Genomic DNA, 24,593 nt, shown 5'->3' on the forward strand with positions numbered 1-24,593 from the left:
TTCCGTGATGCTCTTGTGAACCTTCAAGCTGATTATCTGCGGAGTGTTCATGGAAGGCCGCTGCTCTCGAGAAAAAATTGAATCGATTGTTACTGCAGCACTCTCTAAGTTTTTCATCTCGAGTAATCTCATCATTCCTCTTTAAACGCTAGCAATCACAACGAGCAAAGAATGAGAAAATCACAAGATAGAAAATCACCAACACCCACTGAAGGCTCTAACACTTCCGATGAGAGAAGACATTCCCTTGGTAAAGAAGAAGAGCAAACATTCGTTGAGTCCCCTGTTAGCAGCGATAACGTTGTTGCTACGGATAATCACACCACAACAAATAATCCTCCAGAAACACAAGCGAATGAGCAAACTTCCACTACAACAGCACCAATCCACAACACGAGCGTCATTCCGAGCAGTGTGGGAAAAACAATTCCTCCAGTATATGATGACGTGAATGCTACTCGTTCGGAATTACAACATCTTGATGGTTACAAATCCAATGGTGTTGACGACTCATTGTTGAGAAAGTACATTCTAAATCCTTACATTTATGAAACAAGTATCAAATTATTCCCAAATTGGATTGCTCCAAATATGATTACATTAACTGGATTTTGCTTTGTTTGCATTAGCTTTTTCTTTTCATACATTTATGCTTGGGGAGGGTTTCATATGTACTATTGTCAGCATGTACATTTTCTTGGTGAAGTTGGAGGAATGAAATCCATCATTCCAAATACTACTTACCACCAAATTGCTACTTCATGTGTTTCGGAACAAGTTGATTTCTTTTTAGAGAGAAATTTAACATCTCCGTTTAACGCCTCACTTACACAACTGGAAAATTTCGACAAAAACTATGTCACAAATACTTTCTTGATGGGCTACTTACCCCGTTGGGTATTTTTTATTAATGCTCTTTGCATTTTCCTTTACCAAACTTTTGATAACTTGGATGGAAAACAAGCTAGAAATATGAAACAAAGTTCCCCTCTCGGTGAAATGTTTGACCATGGTGTTGATGCATTAACTTGCACATTGGGAGGAATGGCCTTTTTAGCTACTGCAGCAGCCGGAAATTATGGAGTTTGGACATTGTCAGGTGAGTAACATTGGTATTCACATACAAGAGTAGTCTTTATCGTGTATCATTGCGATAACAAATTTCCATTTTTATTAGACACTTTCAGCATTGACGTGAAATGGTTTTATTTACTGCTACTCCTATTTTCAGGGGATTTACCCTTTATTACAGCAACATGGGAGGAGTCACATATTGGATATTTATATTTGGGCTATGTTAATGGTCCAATCGAGGGCGTTTTATCAATTGTATTTTCTCAAATAATTGGGTTATGTGCTGGTGCTTGGATTTTCCAATGGCAACCTCTAGGTTTTGTTTGGGAGTACTGTCCACCAGTTCATTTAATTTGCATTCTTGGATCATTTTCTCTTGCAATAGTTTCTGCCATCATGAATATCAAAAAAGTGTGTTTCAAAGAGAGGTCTATCAAACCAATTATTGAGCTGTTCCCATTTATTTGCTTTACTACCTTTATCATTCTCGCATTCTTAATTAATACCCAAGCACTTAACACAATTCCTCTTGTTGCACTGTTGGGCTTTTGCTTCCAATTTGGATATCTCTCTAGTAACATTACTTTAGCTCATTTGTTGAAAAGAAAGCTTCCAAACGTCCTCAATATTAGATATGTTATTATTTTTGCTCTTCAATTGTGCAGTGTGTTTGCAGGAGTGTGGGGACTGGCATTTTACACGGTGGTTACTGCTTTAATTTACTTCAATTTTGTGTTGAGCGTTTGTCACACAGTTGCGGGTTATTTACGAATTAACGTTTTGACCATTACTCCTCCAAAAACAATTACCGAGATACCAACAGTTACTCCGTCCTCTTCAACCAATACTGGAACCTCAGCAAACCATTGAGAACCATCTATTGTGAAATAAAAGGGTCATTATTAACGTGGACATTAGTTTTTGAAAGGTAGTAGAGATAATCATTGTTAAAATGCATGTCGTTTTTGAAATTTAGCAAAAATCATTTAATACCCAACAGTCTTGTAACTAAATAAATAGCAAAAAAATGAGCACCCGCAAAGACGGAGAGGAAGAACTCACTTTTACCCGTAACAGACTGTTCGAGCAATCGGAAGATCCAACTACCTTCAAAAGCCAACTAGTCCACAATAATATTCAAACCAATCATAACACCATACATTCGGAAACAACAGCTGTGAACCCAAATTTAAACATTGGCAGCAAACCTATGCTGGTTGGTGACATTCAGAGGTCTTCGGAGCCATCTCACAACAAACACCTGAATTCTCCAATACAACAATTATCGAATTTTGACCAGCTAACTTGCCGTTTCTTTTCTAACAGCTCCATCATGCCCATCTTATCAGCACATAACATTCAAAATCAAGTATCGGATCCTTTCACAACGGCACCCCAACATTGTGCGGAGAGTAACATGTCGGAAACCAAACTACAACAACCTCACGGACTAAACGAATCAGCCAATACTCGGCAACAACAAATTAATATTACATGCAAGAAAGAGCCAATAGTGGAGGAAATTTTACTCTTGTCCGATGAAGATATGAACCATACATTTGCCACGCAAGCCGATATTACGGAGCAAGTAAATTCAGGAACACTGCCCCACACAAAAGAATCTTCAGCAGGCAGCATGGAAAAAAATCTTCAAAACAGTGCAAATCAAGAAACATCAATGGTTGAGGAAATTTTGAGACACCCCATTTCATGTGAAAGGTGTAGACAAAGGCACACTAAATGTGACAAAATTCTACCTGTCTGCACCTATTGCAAGTCCAATGATTTGCAATGCATTTATTCGACACCAAAGAAATTGAGGAAAAATTATATTTCAGAAAGTGTAGATTTAAATCATTTAGATGATGGCGATGTGAATAGCTCGCTGATGGCTCTTCCCACACCCATTCAATCCTCATCAACAACACATGGACATCCTCAATCAAAGTTTAAAGTCTACAAATTTAGTTTACATGGCAAAAAATCAAGACAGAAAAAACAGAAAATCAATGCCATCTCAGGATCCATAACAAGTACAACAGCTTCCAGTCGTGTCAGTAGTGGTAACAACAGTGAAAGCGTTACAAGCAATCCAAGTCCAACCCATTTGGAAAAAGTTGATAGGTCTCATTTATCATCGTTGTCAGTGAAGTTTTCTGATTCTGATATTCACATGCTTTTGAAGAGTTTGAGGACAGGGATTTACGAATACTATTCATGCTATATTGCGTATGTTTCACAATTTTTATATGATGCTTAGCCTAAATTATCATTATACAGCTTTGGAACAACATTTATATCACTTGAAACGATCGAGAATGTTTTTTCTCAAAATAGGGATAATGGCATGCCCTTTCGAATGATATTATATCCCGATGATGTCATGGCTTTATTGTATGCCATTCATGCATTGAACTGTTTTACCTTTCAGAAGACCGAAATTTCAACGAGTAGCTTTCAAAGGTGTCTTGAATTGTTGCAATATGACTCTTCATCGATTGAGAACATTTTATACTCCACTGGGTTATTCACAGGGTTGGAATCGAGTGTCAATTTGTTGTGTTTATCAGATTCCGCCACTCAAGTACCATCCATGTATTTTACTAATACGAATAGAGATGAATCATCTTTATTTCTTATTGGCACCAGACTTATTCTAGCTCAATATAGCCTGTGCTTGGGAAAGGTGGAAATTGCTTCTTTTTTTCTGAGTGAGGCGGATCTCATGTTAGGACGAAGGTTCAAAGTATATGCTGACAAGTCCTTTTTACCTATATTTATTTATGAGAATGGAGACGTTCGAATCAACTCTCTGTATGATGGCTTACAACCTGACGAGATTTCTGTATTGAGATACAGACTCATTTGTGGCGTAAAGCTTGACGATATTAGATTTTTAATTGAAAAAGGGATAGAATACATAGAATTTGAGAGAGTTGTAACAACCTTTAAATCGTACACTAGAACAAGCTCTGTCCTTGGAGATGATAAGAAATTTTTATTTAAATCTTTTGTAAATAGATACATTTTTGGCACGTACTTATTTATAACAGGAACTGTAGCATCAGAAATACTAGAGCTGCTTTCTGCGCCAATTGTGCTATCAGATACCTCCCCTTTTTCCATTATGAGTATATTAGATTTTCAAAATACCCAACTTGAGCGACAAACTTTAACCAAATTTCCACAAACTACTCCTGAAAGTTTGCGGCTAATAGAGCAGAGTGAAGTGAGTACCCACACCATTACTGAAGTGCATGATTATTACAAACTTCTAGGAATATTTCGAACCATTTTTATGGCGAGTTATAGCATGCTCGTTTTACATGAGACAGTGCTAAATTCCACAAACCCTCTGATTTTGAATCCAATCAACGTTACTCAACCCTCGAAAATTACTCCAGAGCAAATAGCAAGGTTAGAAAATTATCGTAATGGATTCGCAGATCGATTAAGCGATCTTTTTGCCTCACTTCCAGATTATACCATACAGTATATAAGCTTGCTCGTAATGGCAGTATTTGTATCGTGCAAGGTTCATATTGACATGCTGAAACAGTTCGAAATCAAGTCAGAGTTGCAACCGGACTCAATATTGTTAAGGCGAACAAAGAGCGACCTTCGTGTGCTCAAAATTTTACATACCAAATTCCCTGAACTATTTCGAACGAAACCAATCAAGGATTTTCTGACAGAATCGGAGAAAATTGCCAAGCTCTTTGACGCCACAACCGTTTGATTAAATTTCTTTGGGTCGTGGCAAGAATTCATTTTGAAAATTTAATTAAATTTGCCAACATCAAAAAAAATGCAAAATCCCATCAACTTTAGATCAGCTGGTACCATTAACCCTTCTCAATCAGCAGCAACCGGATCATCATCGGGTAGTAGTGGAAACGGAGGTGGATCCAACACCACCGCTACAGGTGCTCAAAAAAAGCAACATAAATATCCAAAGAGATTGAGTCAAAATCAAGAGAAAAGAGTGGAAGGATCTGGCAGCGCATCATCATACAGACCAACAACATCAACTTTATCTAAAACTAGAGTAGAAGAAATGTATAATAGCAGAACCAATCAAGATAGAGATACTAGGAATGCTTCCCCGATTATTCCGTTGAGAAATTTTAATAACTGGGTAAAGGGAGTATTGATTTATAAATATGTGCCTATGCAGTCAGTGGTATTAGATATCAGTTGTGGAAAAGGAGGTGATCTCTTCAAGTACCATTTTCGTAATATCAAATATTATGTCGGCGCAGATATTGCTCATGCTTCACTTGTGGATTGTAGTACTAGATATAATGAAAATTCTGCTCAGTTTAAATTCCCAATCACACTTATACATGCTGATGTTGGCAAGGTAAGTTTTATTTACCATATTATTTTTATATGATGAATGATAAACAATGTTTTCTCTATTTCTGTGGCCAAACCTTAAAGACGCATATTGATCCTGCTCTACCAAGAGGGTTGCTTTTTGACGCTGTCAGCTGTCAGTTTGCTGCCCACTACATGTTTGATGCCGAAGAACATGCAAGAATGCTTCTTAGAAATGTTACTGATCGCTTGAAAAATGGTGGTAAATTTATTCTAACCACCTCCGATGCCTATGTGCTTGTTAAAATGCTCAGAAACGTCCAAGGATATACGCTCAAGAATGATGTTTTTGAAGCTACATTCCATTGCGCCCCTGACAAATCTTTTCCTAACGTTTTTGGTAATCGCTACGATTTTCAATTGATAGATGCTGTAGACCTATGTCCTGAATATCTTGTCCCTCCAAAACAATTCATTGACTTGGCTAGAGAATTTAATTTACATATTGTAGAGCATTTGAACTTCCATGATTTTTATGAAAAGTATGGAAGCAATCAGGAAACTAAGGTCAATGTTAAGCCAGAACTAAAGTTGGAGGGCATGACGGAAGATCTTTGGACAGCTATCTATTTATACAGAGCCTTTGTTTTTGAAAAGCGAGGAGGTCCAGTTCCCCAAGATCAGTATCAAATGCCAACTGGCTACAAAAAGCTTTCTCAGTCTGACATTATTTCATTGAAATAATTTGTCAACGATTGTTTTGGTCATGTGTGTTCCAATAAAAATTGTTATCGCCAAATGCCATATAATTTGCAGAAATGACAATGGAATTTATCGTTCTATTGATTATTCAATGTCCTACTTTTTTGGAATCTCCAGATTGGGCATGATTACCTTTGTGGTGCAGTCCAATAAATCAGGATCTGTGACCAAGCAATTATAAAACTCTACACCATCAGATTTGTCAAAACATTTTTGAATTTGTTCGGAGCACATGACAGATGCAGCGCAAGTACTGAAGCACATCTCATTCACAGCACCATCCCCTTCATTCCATTTGTCTAATTGATATTCTGGTAAACATTCCTTTCTAATAAGGTTGTTCAACTTTTGAGCCAAATCCTTTTCTAGCACAATGGGCTTTGAATCTTTGCTGTTATCAAAGCTAAGCTTTGAACCATATTGTTGCCGACTGAACTGAGAAAGTTGATACCATTTTTCAAGTGAAGTTTTAGGATCAATTTGTAATAATTGTTGAATTCGTTGTCCCATCACTGAAATTGCTTGATGATTTCTTGCCAGAAAGAATCCCACAGCACGTGAAGGTTTTTCTTTCAAACTCTCTTCTAACTTATTGGGGTCAGCTCCACCGAATAATTCATTCATTTTCTGTTTTGTTTCCGATTCATTATTGGTTTTTAATATTTCATCTGTTATCAAGTCGAGTTGTTGCATATCCAAATCAAAACTTTGATTGGTTTGTGGGGAGTCTTTGTAAAATTTCGGAATTGATTTTGAAGTTTTCAGAGGGCCATAGAATTCTCTATTTACTAAATTTCCCATGCAAGTATTATATAATGAAGTGAGAATGTTGTGTTTGAGCTTGTTGGAAGGATCTTGAGCAGCCGCCTTTTCAGCTGCTAAAATTTGTTTATTACAATCGAAGGAATCAAAAAGAGAGGCAAAGAGAGTTTTGAAGAGTATTCTCGCAAGGTAATTATCTTCTTCATTGAAGGAAGACCCTTCCGATGACTGTGTTTGTTGCTTGTTGTTGGACATTTTTTTTTTGCAATCTTTAGCATTATTTTGATTGTTTTCCAGAATTCTCTCAACATTATGATTTATTGAATCAAAATAATCTTACTCCTTGTTGGTTTCTGTTAGATAGTTAATGTGAGAACGACCAGCCATTTTTGCCAAAAGGTCCAATTCAGATCTTTTCTTTCTTCGTTGGAGATTTTTGGGTTTTCTTGGTATTACGACAACTAATTCTTTTGAGCTGAAAATGTTACGCTCTTCAGTTTTGGCACCTCTACCTTCTTGGTCGTTTGAGAGGGAAGCATTAGATTTAGTTGAAAATTTGGAAGATTTTCGTTTGTTAGTGGCCATCTTCCTAGGTTTTGGAGGAGTTGGTTCGACATATTGATCTGAGGTGTTCTCGGGTTGTGGACTTTCTTCTTCGGATTCTTTTGACAACCCCGCAGGAGGTGTATAATAATATTTGTGCACAATAGGTATATCTTGGTGAGGATTTAGAGTCTTCTTAGTGGGAGGAGTGTGTGATGTTGGTTGTTTTCTCCAGCTCATTAATTTTCCTTCTGTTTCAACATCCAGTGAGGGAATTTCTTCTTCATCGGTGTCGTATTTAGATTTCTTTGACTTGCTATAGGCAGTGATTGAGGTTTGAGAAAGCCTTTTGGAAGTTGATTTTTTTGTGGAGAGTGGAGTCTCATTCTTTTTCTTCTTTCGCTTTGGCTTTTCATCCTCTTCCTCTTCAGGCACATAGTCTTCCTCATCAGTGTCCTCGTCAGTACTTCTGTCCAATTTCTTTTTTTTCTTCTTTGTTGGAGGTTTCTTGGGTGTATTGTTTTTCCTTGTTCGTGTTTTCTTTTTTGGTGTGTCACTTGGAATATCCTCTTCTTCACTTTGTTCATCGTCATATGAGATATATTTATGCTTCTTGGTAGCGGGTGTAGTGGCTTGTCGCTTAGGTGTCGCTGATGGTTCGTCGGCATGGTGAGTTTCCTCATCATCCTCGTGTTGAGATGGTTGAAAAGGATCAGTATTGGCAAAACCTTCTCCTACATCCATAAATTCATCAGTCTGAGGTGAGAAATGTCTTTGATTACTGGCTGATACCTTTTCCAGGCTATAGTCACCTTGTATCATAGAAGTGTGATTTTTGGATGTGGAGCTCGTTAGCGGTGTTTCCAACCTTAAAAACTCTTTTTTTAACAGGTCATCCCATTCCTTAGGAAATGGACCATCACTGCTGTTGCAAAATTTTTCTAAAAATTCTTTTCCTACTACATTTAAGTTTTCAGAGTTTCGTTCATGATTCATCTCGGAAGCTAGAACGTATTTGGTTCCTGTTGATGAAAGCACAGTCTTTGAATTGATACGATGTACTATAAATGATGATTTGTAAATTATATCTGATTCTGAGCTCGTTTTACCCATCAAATGAACATAAAGTTTGTCGTTAGGAACATGCTTAAAAACAAAACTCCAAGAATATAGATCAATCTTCGATAAATGTTGCTCGCTTTCGAGAGTACTTTGAATTTGCACCGGGGAATGGGGTTGTACAATCTCTGAAGTAATTTTTTGAGGGACTCCATGATCGGAAATTAAATGATCAGAAGATTCTGATTCTTCCTCTTCTGGTTGTTTAAGTTGTTCAGGATGCTCATGTTTCTCCTCGGTTTTATGTTCAATTTCTTCATGCTCCTCATCTTCATCATCATCCTCTACAATATAGACAACATCTCCATTAGTATTTGTCGTACTATGAGCATCACTTCGTTTTGACTTTATCAGCTCAAAAGATGCCTCGTCCAATTTTAAAATGGAAGGATTGACAGACTCCTCGATAACACCTTGATTGCTCATAAAGGTGTCTTCATCGTCAATTGTGACTGGAGAGCTAATATTGTTTCCAGCATTAGGATCTTTCAAGTCCAATTCTTGAGTTTTTCGGAAGGGCGTGTGAATTTGTGGTAAAATAGACTCCTCTTGTAGTTCTCGTAGTTGTTGAGCTATTTTGGGATCTTTTTTGACCATTTCATCAATGACATGACTTGGTAATTTTCTTAGCAAAGCTTTAGGCAATGGTTGATTTTCAAATACTGCATGAAATTGTTGACGGATATCCAAAGCTTGATTTGATGAAGGATTTTGGTTGAGCTCCATGGGAGGCTGTTGTAGAATGTTGTGAGGGCTTGAATTTGCGTTGACAACAGGTTGATGATGAACAGGCTGTAGAGAATGAAATTGTTGATGGTGATATGGATCTTGCTCTTGATGATGCATGATATGGCTTGGTACAGGCTGAAGAGAGTGATGATTTACAAATGCTCCTTCAATAGATTGAGGTGTATTTTGTACATTGGATGGTAGAGGATGGTTCATTGGAATGGATTCAGTCTGAACTGCCATTATATTTCCGTTTATAAACTGCTCCGAATATGTTGGTTGTTGATTGTACATTACAGCATTGTTTGAGATGATTTCGTGTGTTGTTTGATGAGTTGCAACGATGGGTGATGGTGTGGCAGCTCGTACGATCGGTTTTAACTTTCGAAAGACATGGTTTTTAGGAATGTTATCCGTGTCTTGTCTTCGTATTCGTTTGTTGATCGCTGCTGTGGATTGTCCGGATGCGAATGGAGCGTTATGAGAAGTGCTTGGTTGATTGCTAGTTGAATAATTTAAATTAATATTGCTGGATGGTAGTGAATATAATGGAGGGTTTTGTACAGGTGGCTGCGGTAAAACGTCTCTCATGATCATTCCTTGCTGTTGAGGGATCATACCTAAATGCTGTTGTTGGTGATGATCCGTTGAGAAATTATGTGATGCTGTGTTCGGAATTACAGAATAAATAGGTTGTGGTGGTTGCTGTATGATGGTTGAAGGAGGAGCTGATGTGTATTGGACAGATGGCTGGTGATGCTGATTCGATGCAAGCATGATCATTTCGTTGTGATGATGATGCAGCGGCGGTTGGAACGGATTACTGCTTGTGAAATGGTGCATTTTTTTGTTTTGGCAAAAAAAAGGCGGTTTCTTTTAAATTAAAGAAATGTTATTATTCACAAACATTGTAATAAGCCTTTCAAATATTTACATCAATATTCTTAAGTTCTGGTTTCAGTAGAACCTTAATACAGTCGTCCTTGTAATTGGCAAACATGTCATATGCCTGGGCTGCTTGGGAAAGTGGTACTTGATGAGTAATCACAAATGTGGGGTCAATGTTCAATTCCCCACTCTCGAATATCTTCAACAAGTGTTTCCAATACTTTTGAACAAAGACCTGTCCTCCTTTCCATTTCAACGACTTTTCCATCAAGGCACCAACAGCGAAATGGTTACAATAGCCCATATAATCTCCAACCACGGAGAGACGACCAGCCTTCTTGCAAGCAATGATCATTTCATTTAGAATTTGTGGTGAATCTGTTTCAAGGCCAATCTTTCTTTCAATTGTATGAAGAAGGCCTCTCTCAAATCTGAAACCAACACAATCAATGCAGACATCAGGACCTCCTGGAATTAGTTCTTGAATGGCCTTGACAACACCTCCATCGACGTTCGACCAGTTATGGAAGTTAATGGTGTTGAATTTCACATTACTTGTAGAGCTTGTATATTCTTCCTCTGTGAAAGATGGCCCACCAAATGTCTTTCTAAAGAACTTGGGAATATGTTCCTCAGAGGATGAAGAAATACCACTAGTGGTTCCAAATCCAAAGGCATTCTTCAAAGATTCCTTCACTGACTGACTCTTGTTTCTAATTCCTCCAAGTTCATTCAAGCCTCCAAAGACCTGTCTTGCCTTCTGCAGTCTATACTCTTCACCATCGATGAGAACAACATGAGATGCACCACGATAGAAACTCCACATGCAAGCCATCAGGCCCACTGGTCCAGCACCCCATATACAAACCTTATCATTAAAGGTGACCTTACCAAGTTCAGTGGCATGGAAGCCTGTACAAGCAATGTCAGCGAGCAAGATGAGAGTTTCATCCTTAATATTGGGATTGGAGACAACAAGCACGTTTTGATCAGCATAGGGGACCCTTAAAAACTCAGCTTGCCCGCCCGAATAAGCACCTGTTAAATGTGAGTATCCGAACAATGCTGAGAAGGTCAATAAAACGTTGGTTATACCGTTGGTTTGTTCGACACCAACTACGTACCTGCAGTTCGATGGCCATACATCATCTCCATGGCCCTGCTTGGGTTAGTTCTATCGCAACAACTGAATTGTTGTTTTTGACAATATTCACATTGGCCGCAGCTAATGACAGCTGAAACAACAACCTTGTCTCCCTTCTTTACATTTTTCACTCTGGATTTCATTAAGCGTAACATTGCAATTCGTTAAGAAATACATACCCTGATCCAACCTCTTCAACAATTCCTACGGTTTCATGCCCAAGAATGTCACCCTTTTCCATTCCTTCAAACTCTCCAAAGTACAAGTGAAGATCGCTACCACAAATGGTAGAAGTGGTCACTCTCACAATGACGTCTGTTGGTTCAGTGATCACTGGACGAGGAACTTCATTTACTTTCACCTTGCTCTTTCCCATCCATTGTAGTGCGTGCATGGTCTCTGATGGATGCTTCTTGTACTCAGTTGCAGGAAAATGGATTTCCTGAGTGGCTTGTGTTGAATAATCTGGCATTTGAATGATGTTAAATGGTTTTTTAGTTGAGAAACCTTAGGGCCTCAAGTAAATGAATGGATCTCTCAGGGCGTGTGCATTGTTGTGTTACATAAAAGGGCATTCTGCTTTTAGGTAATCAACAACTATGGTTATCTTCTGTTCATAAAAATTCTGTGTTACTACTTCTATGGGCAATTTACAATTGGATACACACATTTCTTCGAAAATTACACGGTATGTCTTTTATCATTGAAAACAACAGAATTCATGGTCTTTCTTCTCGAAACTGATAAATAGATTAAGAATACCAAGCAAACAATCATGAAGAATATTGGAAGAATAACTCTAAGATGAAGATTTGCAATAAATGGACTGGTGTCTTGATCTTCATCAATAATCATTTGACTCTCTTCGTCATAATTGGAATTTCTAACTCTTCTACCAATATAGGTATTGCTGCCATTGATTGGTCTAGCATCAATGTATTGTTCAAGTGGCACCTTCGAATACAAGTGCAATTCATTTCCTGTCATTCTCTCAGGAAGTGCACTGCTTTGTGATACAAAGAGATGAGACAAGGTCTTCAAATTTGCATCCTTTTTAAATTCTTCGCTCATCTTATTTTGTGAAGTAAATTGCAGCATTTGATCGAGAAGCCAGAAACAATTATAGTGAGGATTTCCTGCAGAGTCTAGACAATTGGAATCACCAAACACTGCAAGCCTGCCTTTACCAGACTGCGTAAATCCGAGCACTGGTACCTTATGTATAGAGTTGCCTCCACTTAAATCACTCAATAAATGTTTCCTTCCATTTTGCTTATTTCCACTGAGAATTTCAATTCCTTGGTCCTTGAGTTGGAATGATGCTAACATGCCCTCCTCTGGGAATTTAATTATACTTGCACCAGAGGCGTAGGTGGCTTTTTCTTTGCCAACTGTAATTTCACCTTCATACACTCTTGTACCAAAAACAATATTGAAAGGATCTAATAATGCGTTAAGTGCTGGTAAATTTGATCCACCAGTAATTGGAGTCCAAACAGTATTAGTATTGTCATCAAAGAACTTGATGTGTTTCATAATAGGTACGCTGTACCAATCAGCAAAAACCACAACAGACAAGCCGTGTAGTTGAACATCATCCTTGAGCTTTTCTCTCTCAGTTTCAGTAAACTCTTCTTCTGGATCAACGATCATCAATGTACCATACTTGCTTGCATCAAACTCTGTGAGATCATTTGTTAAAATTTCCACATAATATCCCTTATTTCTCAAATAAATGTACATGTCTCTAAAGTTTGTATGAATGTGATCTCCGTTCCAATCTAAAATTTCATCCTTGTTTGCAAGATTATCCCTTGGAACATAACCTGGTGGATATTGTAAATTATGATATTGGTCCCAAAGTATTCTTTGTTGACGTAAAGGAGGTTGAATAACTTTAACCTTAACTTTCAACTCCATTTCGCTAATCTGCATTTCATCTCCGTCTTTTCCAATACCGAGAGGTGGAGACATGATTTTCATTTTGATAGTACCTTCACAATAGCCATTGAAAAATCTAGCAGAACTTCTAACACTGATATGGACGCCAAGCCAACCAGAATAAGGCCACATAACTTTGGGATATGTAAAGGTTACGTCAAGAAATTCACCATATCTACCTGGAACGAATACAGGGTCACCCATAACTCTTCCTGAAGCACTCATTGCATTCAAAATTGTAACGTTAAAAACCAAAGGCATTGCTGTATGGTAGAGAGGCTGAGAGCAGAATGGCCACATATATGGGCACGCCGTAAGATCGAGTTCATTTGGATAAAATGTTGCCTTTGGTTTACCTTTCTGTAAGTAATCTTGTAAGAGCTCGTATGCTTTTTCCAAATTTAATTTTCCAGCTCCTTGTTCAAAAATGTTGGCATGATGAACAGGTTGAGCCGATTCTATAAGGATCTGTTTGATGCTTGCTGGATTAATCAAAGGTAATAAGGAATTTTTAGGAAGGGAAAATTTGTCAAGGTTGGCCCGAATAGTTAAGTCATTGCTGTCAGTGTTAGATGGCAGTTCTAGTTTGTTGTCGGCTAAGGCGCTGCTGGCTAGCAATGTTACAGCTCCAGCAACAACGGGACTAGCTACACTGGTTCCTGATAGTATTGAATGGCATGACCCAAATGTGCCAACATGATTTAGACCAAGACCTCTAAGCTTGAAAGACATGGTGACTATATCGGGTTTAACTCTTCCATAGCCGTTTTTAAATCGCAATTCGTATGTAGTCACACCCCTACTGCTAAATTTTGCAATGTTGTCATTATCGTCGATTCCTCCAACACCAATCACGTTTGCCAGATCAGCAGGATTGTTTAAAGTGCCGTATAATGGGCCATCATTACCGATTGCAGAGATTATGATGATACCATTGGCTGTAAGTTCTCTCACTTTGTCAATAAAAGGAATATCCAAGTAATCTGGTCCGCCAATACTCAGATTTAAAATCTGAATTCCAGATTTCATTGCATAATTGAAGGCATCAAGGAACCATGATGTATATGACACTTGTTTGCTGGTGAATACTTTAAAAACGAATAATGATGCTTCAGGTGCTAAGCCCTGACATCCTGACTGTGAGGGGTTTTTCGCTCCAGTAGTGGTTGTATCTGGAATATTCGTAGTGTTAACGTTCTGTGGAATGGCTTTGGAGCTTTGTGAGTGTTTGGCACCAATAACTCCACTAATAAATGTTCCGTGACCAAGTTCATCATTCACAGAATCCTCTGTTGTATAATTAATCATATCTTCAATATGAGAGAAAGACTCAGATCGCTTAGTGCTTAATCCAGTATCAAACACGGCCACACGTACATTTTGGCCTAAAATTCCTTTTTCCCATAATACGTGGGCATTCAATTTGTCTGTCACATCAGTATAGTGGCGATTAGGATGGTTGCAAAGCTTTCTTTTGTGGTGATGTTCTGCATACGCATCCTCCGTAGTCCAGTGAGTAAAGAGTTTTCCAATAGTATTTAGAAGAGAACTCGATTCTTCTTCATCCTCGTGAATACTTTCTATTTCATCATGATGTGTCGACAGTAATTTCCGTTCATTGTTGATCATGTTATGATATTCGTGTTGTTTCACAATGTACTTTACAAACTTGGTTTTGTTTTCGAGCTTTTCTTTCAGTGTAATGTTTTCAAACTCGACAAGAGCAAAATCTGTGTCAAAAAACCTTGTAGCTGCATTATCTCTGTGAATAACTTTGTACCCAGAGCGAACACCATCCAGTAAGATTCTTATGTATTCTTCATGCCTTGTGGCATTCATGTATTCATGAAACATTACAATGTATTTTGGATGGCCTTCTGATTGATTTTCATTCGGTTGCGTTACGTTTCTTTTGTACACTTTGCAGGTTAGATTCGTGGGTAAATGTTTTGCTTGTGAAGAATTGAAAAATCGTTTGTAAAATTTTCGCACTGAGCATTGCGAAGTCTGTCCCAATACAAAGCCATGATGACACTCTTGTTGGGTTGAAGACGATAAATGAAAATTATTGAAAATAGAATATATCAACAATACAAACAGCGTCAACCAGAAGCATAAAACAATTTTGGAAAGATAGATGGTTGTTTGGCTTGAGCGTTGAGGCGTTATTCGGTGTTTTCCAAAATCTGGCCTGTTGAGGGAGTTCATCCATTGTAAAAATTCTTTGGGCAGCGATGGGAAAGAAGGAACGTAGTAGGAACATGGATGATGTGTTTTAGAGGACGAGTTGAGATCACGTGAGGAATGGTTTATGTTAGGCTGTGTCAAAACCTGCATCGGTAACGTATGATGGAAGGGGGGTTTTGATGATGGAGAAGAATAAATTATTGTTTCTGGAAATGAAGAGATAATAGCAGAAGAAGGCTTGTTGTTGTGTGGAGAAACCATTGTTGTTGTTGGAATTGGCTTGAGAAGTTTGATGAAAAGAATGATGATGTTTCCTCCGAAAAACTTGTATGATGAAAAGAAGATCGGCTATAATTACAAAATCCAAAATAAATATTTGATAATTATTCAAACAATTTTCCAAAGTAGCACCACTATCAAAATGTGAATGCCCGAAAGACTTCTATTACGCAACTGAAATGTTGCAGTTGAAATCGAATGGAGCGTGCCAAGAGATATGAATTTTTTTGAATACTGAATTTGCACTTTGGTTCTATCAGCTGCATCTTATGAGAAGCGATAAGTATAAGATTATGTTTCTGTTTCACTCGTTCTTGTGTTATTGTTATTCCTCTATTGAATCACCGTAATAATGGATTGTTGGGCTTACCACGAAGACTTAAATTTAAATTAAAAAAATCTTTTCATATGCTTGCTCCATCATCAGTAAAAGTTGATGCCAACGGAAAGTGTAGCCTTGCTTTCAAGCAGCTGAGAGATGTTCCCTCTCAAATGGTCTTTCAAGCACTTGCTCCCAAAGTGATAGAATTGGATCTTTCTCATAACAATCTTACGGATGTATCGGAGAATGTTAACTGCTTGGAAAATTTAACGAGCTTGGTTCTGGATCATAATAGAATACATTCTGGATCTACTTTTAATGGAGGAAAACCAATGCCCAAAATTACATTATTGTAAGTTTCATGTCATGGATGATGATGACAAATTTTGAATTTTAATTTTTGGAACTGTTTATTATGGCGTGTAAACATGAACCCGGAACAACAATTCAAAATCAATTCGATTACATCCATGGATATCACGAAATCGTCATCGATATACTATCACAATCTTAAATTTCTCATTGGTAACATTTTCGATCCAAGATGGGTCAATTCAAACAAAATTAAGGACCTCAAACAGTTTTTAGAAAAGGTAGCAATTCACTTTCCCAACTTGAAAATATTTTCCATGTTGAAAAACGAGGCATGTCCAAACTTTTTCACAGGAGGATCGGCGGAACAATATGAGCAGTATAGATTGTTTGTTGTGAGTAGACTACCGAATTTGCAAGTATTGGATTCATCCACTGTGACAAAATCGGAGCGTGAAATTGCCAAGAAAATGTATGGAAATTTGGACTCGGTTCCAAGCTTTATTTTAATGCAACAGCAGGAACAGCAGAATGCTGAATCAAAACAGCCTCCTAAAGGCGCTGCAAACAACACAAATACTTCGTCATCTAACGTATCGAATTTACCCAACTTTGGAACATTAACATCAGGTGGCACACCGTCACAACCATCTTACAACCTTCCAAACATTTCTACTCTTCAACCCAACACTTCACTCCCTCCCGTTAACTCTTTCAATTCTTACACGAACCATTATCAAAATAACCAAAGTATTTATTTCAGCAATAATGTTCCAATATCTGTACAACCATATCATGATTTAATGGGATCGCCTCAATTACTCGGAGGACCCACACTACAAAATCACAATTCAATGTATCCATTGCCGCAACCAACTACTTCTCTTCCCATGCCCAATTCAAACCTACCTTCTCAACCAGGATTGCAACTTCCCTCATTGGATTCACTAGCTCAAAAAAATCAGACCACTTATAGAGGGCCATATTTGTAAGAGCAAACACCATTTTCATAAAGAAAGTAAAAGAAACCACTTTCATGTATATGATAAATTTCTTTAATGTACCACTGCATGTGAATTTACGTCTGATTCAGAAAATACATTGCATTTATTCAACGATGATTCATTCATCAACTCTGAAATAACTTTTTCTTTGGTTGGCTTGCCATCAACATACTTTGAGGTCCATCAAATAAGTATATGCAATATTCATGGAAATACTTTGATGAATTTCATTCTTTTTCAATTCACCTTTTGTGCAATGTGTTTGTTTGTGAGATATTTCAATTCAATAGTGCACATCTAAAATCGTCGACAGAGATTGACCTCATTCATAGCTCTGAAAAAACACGAACCAAATAATCATAATACAGACGCGAGTGAAAATTCTTGGCCACATTCACACGAATACCTTCACTACCATCCTTTACAACTCTGCCAGCATAATTATTGCCACCATCACTATTGCTACTTGACAGCACAACTTTCGCATGAATCTTTTCAAACTCAAACATTTCTGGCATGATCAAATAAGAAGCGGTAATTGGATCATAGGTACATGCAGCAGGATTAATATCCAATAATTTGTAAAACAGTTCAGATAATTTGTTGTCCGATTTCTTGACTTGTATTTTCTCTCGTAAAATAGTTTTCAAAAATTCCACTTGTTGTGGAGTGACTGCTCGATCATTGGCCACATCGAGTCCAATCATGAAGAATTTGTCTCCAAAGAATTGCATGACTTGTTGGACACTCAAAGCATCACAATGAAAATTCCATTCCATGTCCATGTCATTGCTGTTGAAAATGGCATTTCCTCCCATGACCACAACTTGCTTTACCTTGCGTTGTAATAATAATTCAAGTTGATGGTTGTCCTTACTTTGGGTGATCCATCTTGCAAGGTTTGTTAATGGACCCAACGCAAGAATGGTCAGAGAATTGTCAGGCAATGATTGGAGCTTGACAGCAGCGTCTTTTTCAACATTGAAAAATCGAGGTTCAAAACCACTCACATATGCATTTCCATTTAAAGAGCGTTGTTGAGGATCTGAACTCATCTTCCATTTCATGGCATTTAAGAATTCCAATTGTTTTCTCTCCACCGAGTCATAAAAATCAGAATCTTCAAAACGAAATCGTTGAATATTGGAAGGAAGACCAAAATCAGAGCCAACCATGACCTTTCTTGTGGTTGCTGGGATCATGGAATTTTCCATCATTGATTCATCATGAGAGAGCAGAGCACGAACAATTTCAGCGCCCAATGTCGAATTTGAAGTCATTCCATACACGGACGACACTAACGAGAGTTGAAACGCATTCTTAATCTTGCTCTTGTTTTCCAAGACTAGTAATTGAATAGCAAATAAATCATCCATACCCACATCGGTATCGATCCACAAATATGGTCCTGGGTGAGTGTTAGTAGTTGTTGATGGTACTTGTTGACTTGTTGCGAATGAATGATGAATGGCTAATGGCACCAAATAGACTGAACCAATGACCAATGCCAAAATGACGAGTAAAATACATGTAGCCTTGTTGAAGTGTTTTATTGTTGGAATGAAAATTGAAGAGGAAGAGGGCAATGATGAAAATTGAGAAGAGAACTTGTGGAGAGGATCATGATGTGCTTCGTCGTGATGATGATGATGAATTTCAATCGTGGTACAAAAAGGAACAAGATCGGGAAGGAACGGAAGGAAGTGAGGATGGTTATGGTACAATTGTGGAGTGTGGTTGTTTTCCGTGGTGTGAACAGTGGTGGTGGTGGTTGAGGAGATTGAGGAGATTCCAACACGCATGGAATCTTCTTGTTGATTCATCTTGATGACGTAATATTATGAATGAGGTTCGGAAAAGAGAGTGCGCTGTGTGTGGTTTGATTTCTTTCCTGTGTGTGGATGATGAAATTGCCCTGCTAGTAGTTGTTCAATTTCTCATCTCTTCCTGAATTCTCAAGAGTGAGAAATGCTATCGGAAAGTGGAAAATTCGAGAGCGCACAAAAATAGAGGGAATTTGTCTGAACGTTTGGCTTTACTGTTTCGTTTGTCTCAAGAGCACAACAACTGTTCATAACCAACGCCATTTCATTTCACGCTGTGGATAAACTCCCTATTCCAACAAGTAACGTTCTTTAACTATTGCACACTAAAACAAATAAACACTAAAAAAGGACCGATTCCAAGACCATCAAAATAGTCAATCCAAAAAAAAAATAACTGCAGCCACAATTGATTACCAACATGACACGCCTTCAACGATTTCTTAAATCACTGTTAAGCGGAAACTCTCTCAATCTTCCTCCCTATTATTCGCAATTGATGCGATCACCACATTTTGAAAATTTAATGTCGGGAGGAGATTTGAAATATGCTCATCCTGCTGTTCGGGAATTGTTGCGAGAAGATGCAATGAAATTCGCACAACATTTACCAAAAACTTTGTTTGTGTTTGAGCCACCAATTGATTTGATTGAAGAAAAACAAAACTTTACAATTCATGCTGATATTCCAGGATTTCACAAAAACAACATTTCAATTATTGTCACCGATGAGGAAAAAGGCGAGATTGTCATTAAGGGAGATTTGGTGGACTTGGAAGAAAAACAAAAACGTGAGGAGGAGGAAGTGTTCGGAACTTATTTAATTCAAGAACGAGCGTTAATGCCTGAATTTGAAAGAAAGGTAACTCTAAAAAATCCTTCTGAAATTGATTGGGAGAAAATTAAAGCAAATATTAAGCATGGAAAATTAACGGTGACAATTCCAAAGAGAGAACAACCAGAGAAACCTCCAAAAGAGTCAAAGGTCATTCCTATTCATGAGGAACAATAATAGGACTCAGTTTCGATTTTCAATACATGATTTGATAAATGATTTCTAAAATATACTGATAAACAGGGTCTGAACAAGCACATCGAACATGGGTTACTTTCATATCAGTCTTGAATGAAGTAAATTTTGAATTGATTTTCTCTAAAATTGCTTTCAAATTCTGTATTGGAAGACCTTTAAATTTCACCGAGTAGTAAATCCACTCATGAACGAGACAGGCACTAAAGTCAAAGAGACTGCATTGGTCGACAAACATCTCGAGACATTCAGAGTTATGGTCACCGAGCAACCAAAATGCTCGAGACATACATATCAGTTTCTGCACAACTCTCCAAGATAACATTTCAATCGCTGAGGAAATGTCTGAAAATTTGCTGAAAATAATGGAGACCATTGCCACTGCGTTTGAAAAGTGTCCAATCTTTCCAATGATTGTGTCAATGAGATAGGTTTTATGGCCAATAAATCCGTACTTGTCATACAATAAATAAATGTCCATAAGAACGTCAAGAGATAAATTGTTCAAAGCTTCCATTTCATAAACGGATTGCATCATGAGCTTAAACATTCGAACATCATCCTCTTGCGCATCTACAATGAACTCATTCGAATGAGCCTCAATCATCGAGATGTGCTCTGAAAACATGGCTTTGAAATAGTCACTGTGGGAGCAAATGATAAGCTTGTTGAGATGTAACACATCGACCACTTGATCATTCCCGTGGATGAACTTGCAGGTCACATCTGAAAATTCTTTCTTGTTGAAAAAGCTCTTACTGAACGTGCTTGGAGGGGAAATTACAATAGTAGAATTCTCTTGTGACTGCTCCTCACCAAACGTTGATTGATCCCATGAAAAAGAAGTGTCGGGTTTCTCGTTGTTGTTGAATCCACCAAAATCAAACTGATAGAGTTGTTTGTAATATTCCCATCTCCATTCTTCGAATGATCCTTGCTTTAACTCCTCTTGTTTAGTGAAAGAATAAAACTTGACTTCCACGTTGTTTTCTTTGACGACAATTGGCAAGAAGGTTGTTGGTGGTTTAAAGGACATGCTCCTTAATTTTTTTTGATTACAGGAATAAACAAGTGAAGGAAAGTTGTGGGTTGCATCAGACGAAATTCTTGTACAAGGAATTCTTCTTCATGATCATCTCCAGTGTATTTTTCAAAGAACAACAGTGAGATTGATCACAAATAATTTTTGGGTGATGAATTAAAAAAATTCAGCTTCTTGCACAACAACAGCATCATCCTCTTGTGGCCGAATCCATCACTCGGACACAAACTGATCCGTGATATTAAATTATTATACAAAAACAATAATTTATTTTCCTTCAAAAACAATGGGAATTTGTTGTGGAAGCAAGGAGCCGAGTTACAGAAAGAGAATTAATGATATTTACTTGGATGCCATTCAGAGAGGAGAGACTAACAAGACCCTTTTAACGAATTTAACTCTCCGAGCAGTAACATATCCAGATCAGCTACCTAGCATTGGTGGTACACTGGAAGCAAGAATTAAGAGCGATTATACCAAAGGAAACCAGTTGTACGTTTTGTTATTATAACAATTGTTATTCTATAGTGATTCATGTCTTTGCTACCAATGGTGATGACATTACAACTTTCATCATTGTCATCTCACAAATTATTCATTGTGCCATTACTTCACAACTAACACATCAGCAATGTTGGTGTTGGATGTGATATCTTCGATGAACTCATTCATACCCGATCAGATTTGAGTTACTTTGTTGTGAACGTAGATAATGTCATTGCTTTGCTGATAGATGGAAGAAACACCGAGCTAAAGAAGCGAGCTATTAGCTTGCTGACAAGCTCGGTCGATAATGCTTCCGGTCCAGCGATTAGAACATTCAACAAATATGAGTCTAAATTGGTGGAATTGTCGAAAGGAGAGGATTTAGAGTAAGTATTATTGGAAAGAAGTAATAATATGGATGATGAATTTTATGTTTTAATAGGCTCAAAGTGAACAGCATTAATGCCATCACGAAAATGATTCCTAAATTAGAATCATTAAGTGTCACTCCTATCATTCCAGGACTATTGGCAACTATTTATCAATATTTGGAGAAGTTGAATACTGCTTATGATGATACATTGATTTTCAGAATTCCAAACGTCGATTTCACAAAACTCAGCTCCGAAAGTGCTGCTAAAATTTCTGTGGAATGTTTAAGCGCCATCGCTAGACAAGCCAATGATGGAACAATAAGACATGTGATGAAACCAATTTGGGACTTCCTCGATGACCAAAACAGATGGTATTCCAAGCAAGAATTTGTTAGATCAATCATGAGAATTATTGTGGCATCCTCTATTGAATGGTCCAGCAAAGGCTATGCCATTGTTTCTACCAACATGCAACATTTTGATGAAATTCTTGATAGAAATCAAAAGGCAGGAATGATTCGTGCCAACATATTTATTATTTCAATCCAATCTAAGAAGGGAGCAACTAGTGGTGCTCGTGCCTTTGAAGCAGTGGCTCAACTGGTTAATACTCTCAAAGGAAATTTCCCATTCACTTCCAACAATCAGCTCACACCTCTCCAATATGAAGATGTTCTTAAAAACGATGTACTGATATCATCTGTATTGGAGTGCCTTTCTGTCATTGCTCAACGTGGAAAGTTCACTCAACAAAACATATCCTTAATGGAATCTATTCAGCAACTCATCAAACAGCAGGAAACAAAACTCGCTTCATCGGAACAAACTCGTAATACTCAAGGACAAATTGAATTTGAGCAACTGTCGCAACAGGCCGTTCAACATTTATTACTTGTAGAATGCCTTAATTGTGTGGCAAAAGTTGGAGCTTACGTATTATCTAATCAGCCACCTCAAAGCTCATCATCCAACAATGGTAGCTCTGGTGGTTCTAATCCTAACACATCTGTAACAAATGGATCAACTGTTGGTAGCTCCGTAAATGGAACTACAGGACAAAATAATAGCTCCAGTGGCAGCACAAGCGAATCGTTCTATCCCTCACATTTAATTAACGCATTATTGGAGTCTAGTGTTCGACCAAGCAACTCTGTTTATGTTAGATTTAAATATTTGACAGTTTTCCTTTCATTACTTTCCACAAAGGAATCCTCTATGAAAACCAATGTTGAAGATCAAACAAGTATTTCTCCGAACATCATTGAAACAAGCAATAATGTTAAGAAGTCCACTGCTTCTCCTGCCATAATGGAAGAAGCAGACACCAACAGTACAGCCATCAAGACTCGTGTGACCATTTCAAAGAGCCAACGCTCAAAGATTTATTTTTATCTTTATAAGGGAGTATTTCTCAATGACAATTTACCAGAGAGCTATGCATGTATTGCAAGAATCATGAGAAACATGCTCAAGCAACATAGAAATAAGGAAATTGAAAATGCACTTCCAATGCTTTTCAAACTACAAGAAGTTGCAACTGCCACGCCGACTGAAGTACAATCAACAACATCAACCTCGGTTTCAGATTCAATAGATGAAGAACATAACGACGTTCCTGAAAGACAACAACCAACAATGTCCATCAGAAACAAATTAATGATTCACACGCTCATTGTTATTTATTTATTATGTTTGGGTGAACTCTACAATTCGAGAGAGCTCGAACAATATATCAAGTCTATTATGGAATCAAGAATTAAGCAAGGTTTACTCACAAAGCATGTGATGTCTACTTTTGAAAAGAGACACAACAGTGGAAATTCTCTTGAAACAATGAAAGGAGCTATTAGTGAAGACGAAAAGCTCAAAGAATATACCACATCTTTTGCATCGCTTAATTCTCTCGTAACAGGAGCTGCCAACATTGACAAGATTGAGCTAGTGTCTCAAGATAAGGTTTGTGAGCTATTGTGCAAGATTGAAACGTTGAAAGAAACCTATGGTGATGTTGCTGGCGTTACAAAGATTGTGAAAAAGACGTTCACAGGAGATTCAATCACAAAAACCACAACTGTTGTTGCTGATGATGATTCGGTTTCAAAACCACCTGTGGATGATCCATGGTATGCCCAAACAACAGAAGACAAGTCAGGATATGATGTACAAGTTATTGAAGGGTTGGAGGTTGATCAAATTGGAACTAAGGGAAGAAATGTTTCCAGAGATTCTTTAACGGTGAGCCAGATTCAACTCGATTTGACGTCCAACGTTGCAGATGGCTTCCTTACAAAGAAACGAGAGGAAAAGAACAAAACATTGGACTCCATTCTCAACGCCGTTCCTTCCTCTCAAGAAGACGATGCCCAAAGCGATGATGAAGACCTAGACATCGACGAGCTCCAACAACCAAAGCTTTTCCTTTTCGACTCGGAGCAGTTTATTTCTGTGTAGC

The 24,593-nt window shown here is 37.8% G+C and overlaps 12 protein-coding genes across 12 annotated transcripts; 6 read left to right on the top strand and 6 right to left on the bottom strand.

The window, feature by feature from the left end:
- Nucleotides 1-171: 171 nt before the first annotated feature.
- On the top strand, nucleotides 172-1,944 carry C9374_003866 (uncharacterized protein; the record flags this gene model as incomplete). Its single annotated transcript, XM_044693441.1, has 2 exons — nucleotides 172-1,099; nucleotides 1,178-1,944. The coding sequence occupies 2 exons, from the start codon at nucleotides 172-174 to the stop codon at nucleotides 1,942-1,944; spliced, it is 1,695 nt and encodes a 564-aa protein (XP_044555996.1).
- Nucleotides 1,945-2,101: 157 nt separating this feature from the next.
- C9374_003867 (uncharacterized protein) lies at nucleotides 2,102-4,813 on the top strand (the record flags this gene model as incomplete). The annotated part of the gene is made up of 2 exons (XM_044693442.1): nucleotides 2,102-3,303; nucleotides 3,355-4,813. The coding sequence occupies 2 exons, from the start codon at nucleotides 2,102-2,104 to the stop codon at nucleotides 4,811-4,813; spliced, it is 2,661 nt and encodes an 886-aa protein (XP_044555997.1).
- A 69-nt stretch (nucleotides 4,814-4,882) lies between these two features.
- C9374_003868 (uncharacterized protein) lies at nucleotides 4,883-6,138 on the top strand (the record flags this gene model as incomplete). The annotated part of the gene is made up of 2 exons (XM_044693443.1): nucleotides 4,883-5,437; nucleotides 5,518-6,138. 2 exons carry the CDS (start codon nucleotides 4,883-4,885, stop codon nucleotides 6,136-6,138), a joined length of 1,176 nt encoding a protein of 391 aa, XP_044555998.1.
- A 114-nt stretch (nucleotides 6,139-6,252) lies between these two features.
- C9374_003869 (uncharacterized protein) lies at nucleotides 6,253-7,173 on the bottom strand (the record flags this gene model as incomplete). Its single annotated transcript, XM_044693444.1, has 1 exon — nucleotides 6,253-7,173. The coding sequence occupies one exon, from the start codon at nucleotides 7,171-7,173 to the stop codon at nucleotides 6,253-6,255; it is 921 nt and encodes a 306-aa protein (XP_044555999.1).
- Nucleotides 7,174-7,254: 81 nt separating this feature from the next.
- Nucleotides 7,255-10,092, bottom strand: C9374_003870 (uncharacterized protein; the record flags this gene model as incomplete). The annotated part of the gene is made up of 1 exon (XM_044693446.1): nucleotides 7,255-10,092. The coding sequence occupies one exon, from the start codon at nucleotides 10,090-10,092 to the stop codon at nucleotides 7,255-7,257; it is 2,838 nt and encodes a 945-aa protein (XP_044556000.1).
- A 139-nt stretch (nucleotides 10,093-10,231) lies between these two features.
- On the bottom strand, nucleotides 10,232-11,813 carry C9374_003871 (uncharacterized protein; the record flags this gene model as incomplete). Its single annotated transcript, XM_044693447.1, has 3 exons — nucleotides 10,232-11,262; nucleotides 11,322-11,473; nucleotides 11,521-11,813. The coding sequence occupies 3 exons, from the start codon at nucleotides 11,811-11,813 to the stop codon at nucleotides 10,232-10,234; spliced, it is 1,476 nt and encodes a 491-aa protein (XP_044556001.1).
- A 209-nt stretch (nucleotides 11,814-12,022) lies between these two features.
- Nucleotides 12,023-15,730, bottom strand: C9374_003872 (uncharacterized protein; the record flags this gene model as incomplete). Its single annotated transcript, XM_044693448.1, has 1 exon — nucleotides 12,023-15,730. One exon carries the CDS (start codon nucleotides 15,728-15,730, stop codon nucleotides 12,023-12,025), a length of 3,708 nt encoding a protein of 1,235 aa, XP_044556002.1.
- A 426-nt stretch (nucleotides 15,731-16,156) lies between these two features.
- C9374_003873 (uncharacterized protein) lies at nucleotides 16,157-17,374 on the top strand (the record flags this gene model as incomplete). Its single annotated transcript, XM_044693449.1, has 2 exons — nucleotides 16,157-16,422; nucleotides 16,615-17,374. 2 exons carry the CDS (start codon nucleotides 16,157-16,159, stop codon nucleotides 17,372-17,374), a joined length of 1,026 nt encoding a protein of 341 aa, XP_044556003.1.
- A 338-nt stretch (nucleotides 17,375-17,712) lies between these two features.
- C9374_003874 (uncharacterized protein) lies at nucleotides 17,713-19,209 on the bottom strand (the record flags this gene model as incomplete). The annotated part of the gene is made up of 1 exon (XM_044693450.1): nucleotides 17,713-19,209. The coding sequence occupies one exon, from the start codon at nucleotides 19,207-19,209 to the stop codon at nucleotides 17,713-17,715; it is 1,497 nt and encodes a 498-aa protein (XP_044556004.1).
- A 421-nt stretch (nucleotides 19,210-19,630) lies between these two features.
- Nucleotides 19,631-20,221, top strand: C9374_003875 (uncharacterized protein; the record flags this gene model as incomplete). The annotated part of the gene is made up of 1 exon (XM_044693451.1): nucleotides 19,631-20,221. The coding sequence occupies one exon, from the start codon at nucleotides 19,631-19,633 to the stop codon at nucleotides 20,219-20,221; it is 591 nt and encodes a 196-aa protein (XP_044556005.1).
- A 19-nt stretch (nucleotides 20,222-20,240) lies between these two features.
- On the bottom strand, nucleotides 20,241-21,275 carry C9374_003876 (uncharacterized protein; the record flags this gene model as incomplete). The annotated part of the gene is made up of 1 exon (XM_044693452.1): nucleotides 20,241-21,275. The coding sequence occupies one exon, from the start codon at nucleotides 21,273-21,275 to the stop codon at nucleotides 20,241-20,243; it is 1,035 nt and encodes a 344-aa protein (XP_044556006.1).
- A 292-nt stretch (nucleotides 21,276-21,567) lies between these two features.
- Nucleotides 21,568-24,592, top strand: C9374_003877 (uncharacterized protein; the record flags this gene model as incomplete). Its single annotated transcript, XM_044693453.1, has 3 exons — nucleotides 21,568-21,773; nucleotides 21,911-22,153; nucleotides 22,210-24,592. 3 exons carry the CDS (start codon nucleotides 21,568-21,570, stop codon nucleotides 24,590-24,592), a joined length of 2,832 nt encoding a protein of 943 aa, XP_044556007.1.
- Nucleotide 24,593: the final 1 nt, after the last annotated feature.

The sequence above is a fragment of the Naegleria lovaniensis genome, assembly GCF_003324165.1.
Source record: "Naegleria lovaniensis strain ATCC 30569 chromosome Unknown tig001, whole genome shotgun sequence".
Lineage (NCBI taxonomy): Eukaryota > Heterolobosea > Eutetramitea > Acrasida > Naegleriidae > Naegleria > Naegleria lovaniensis.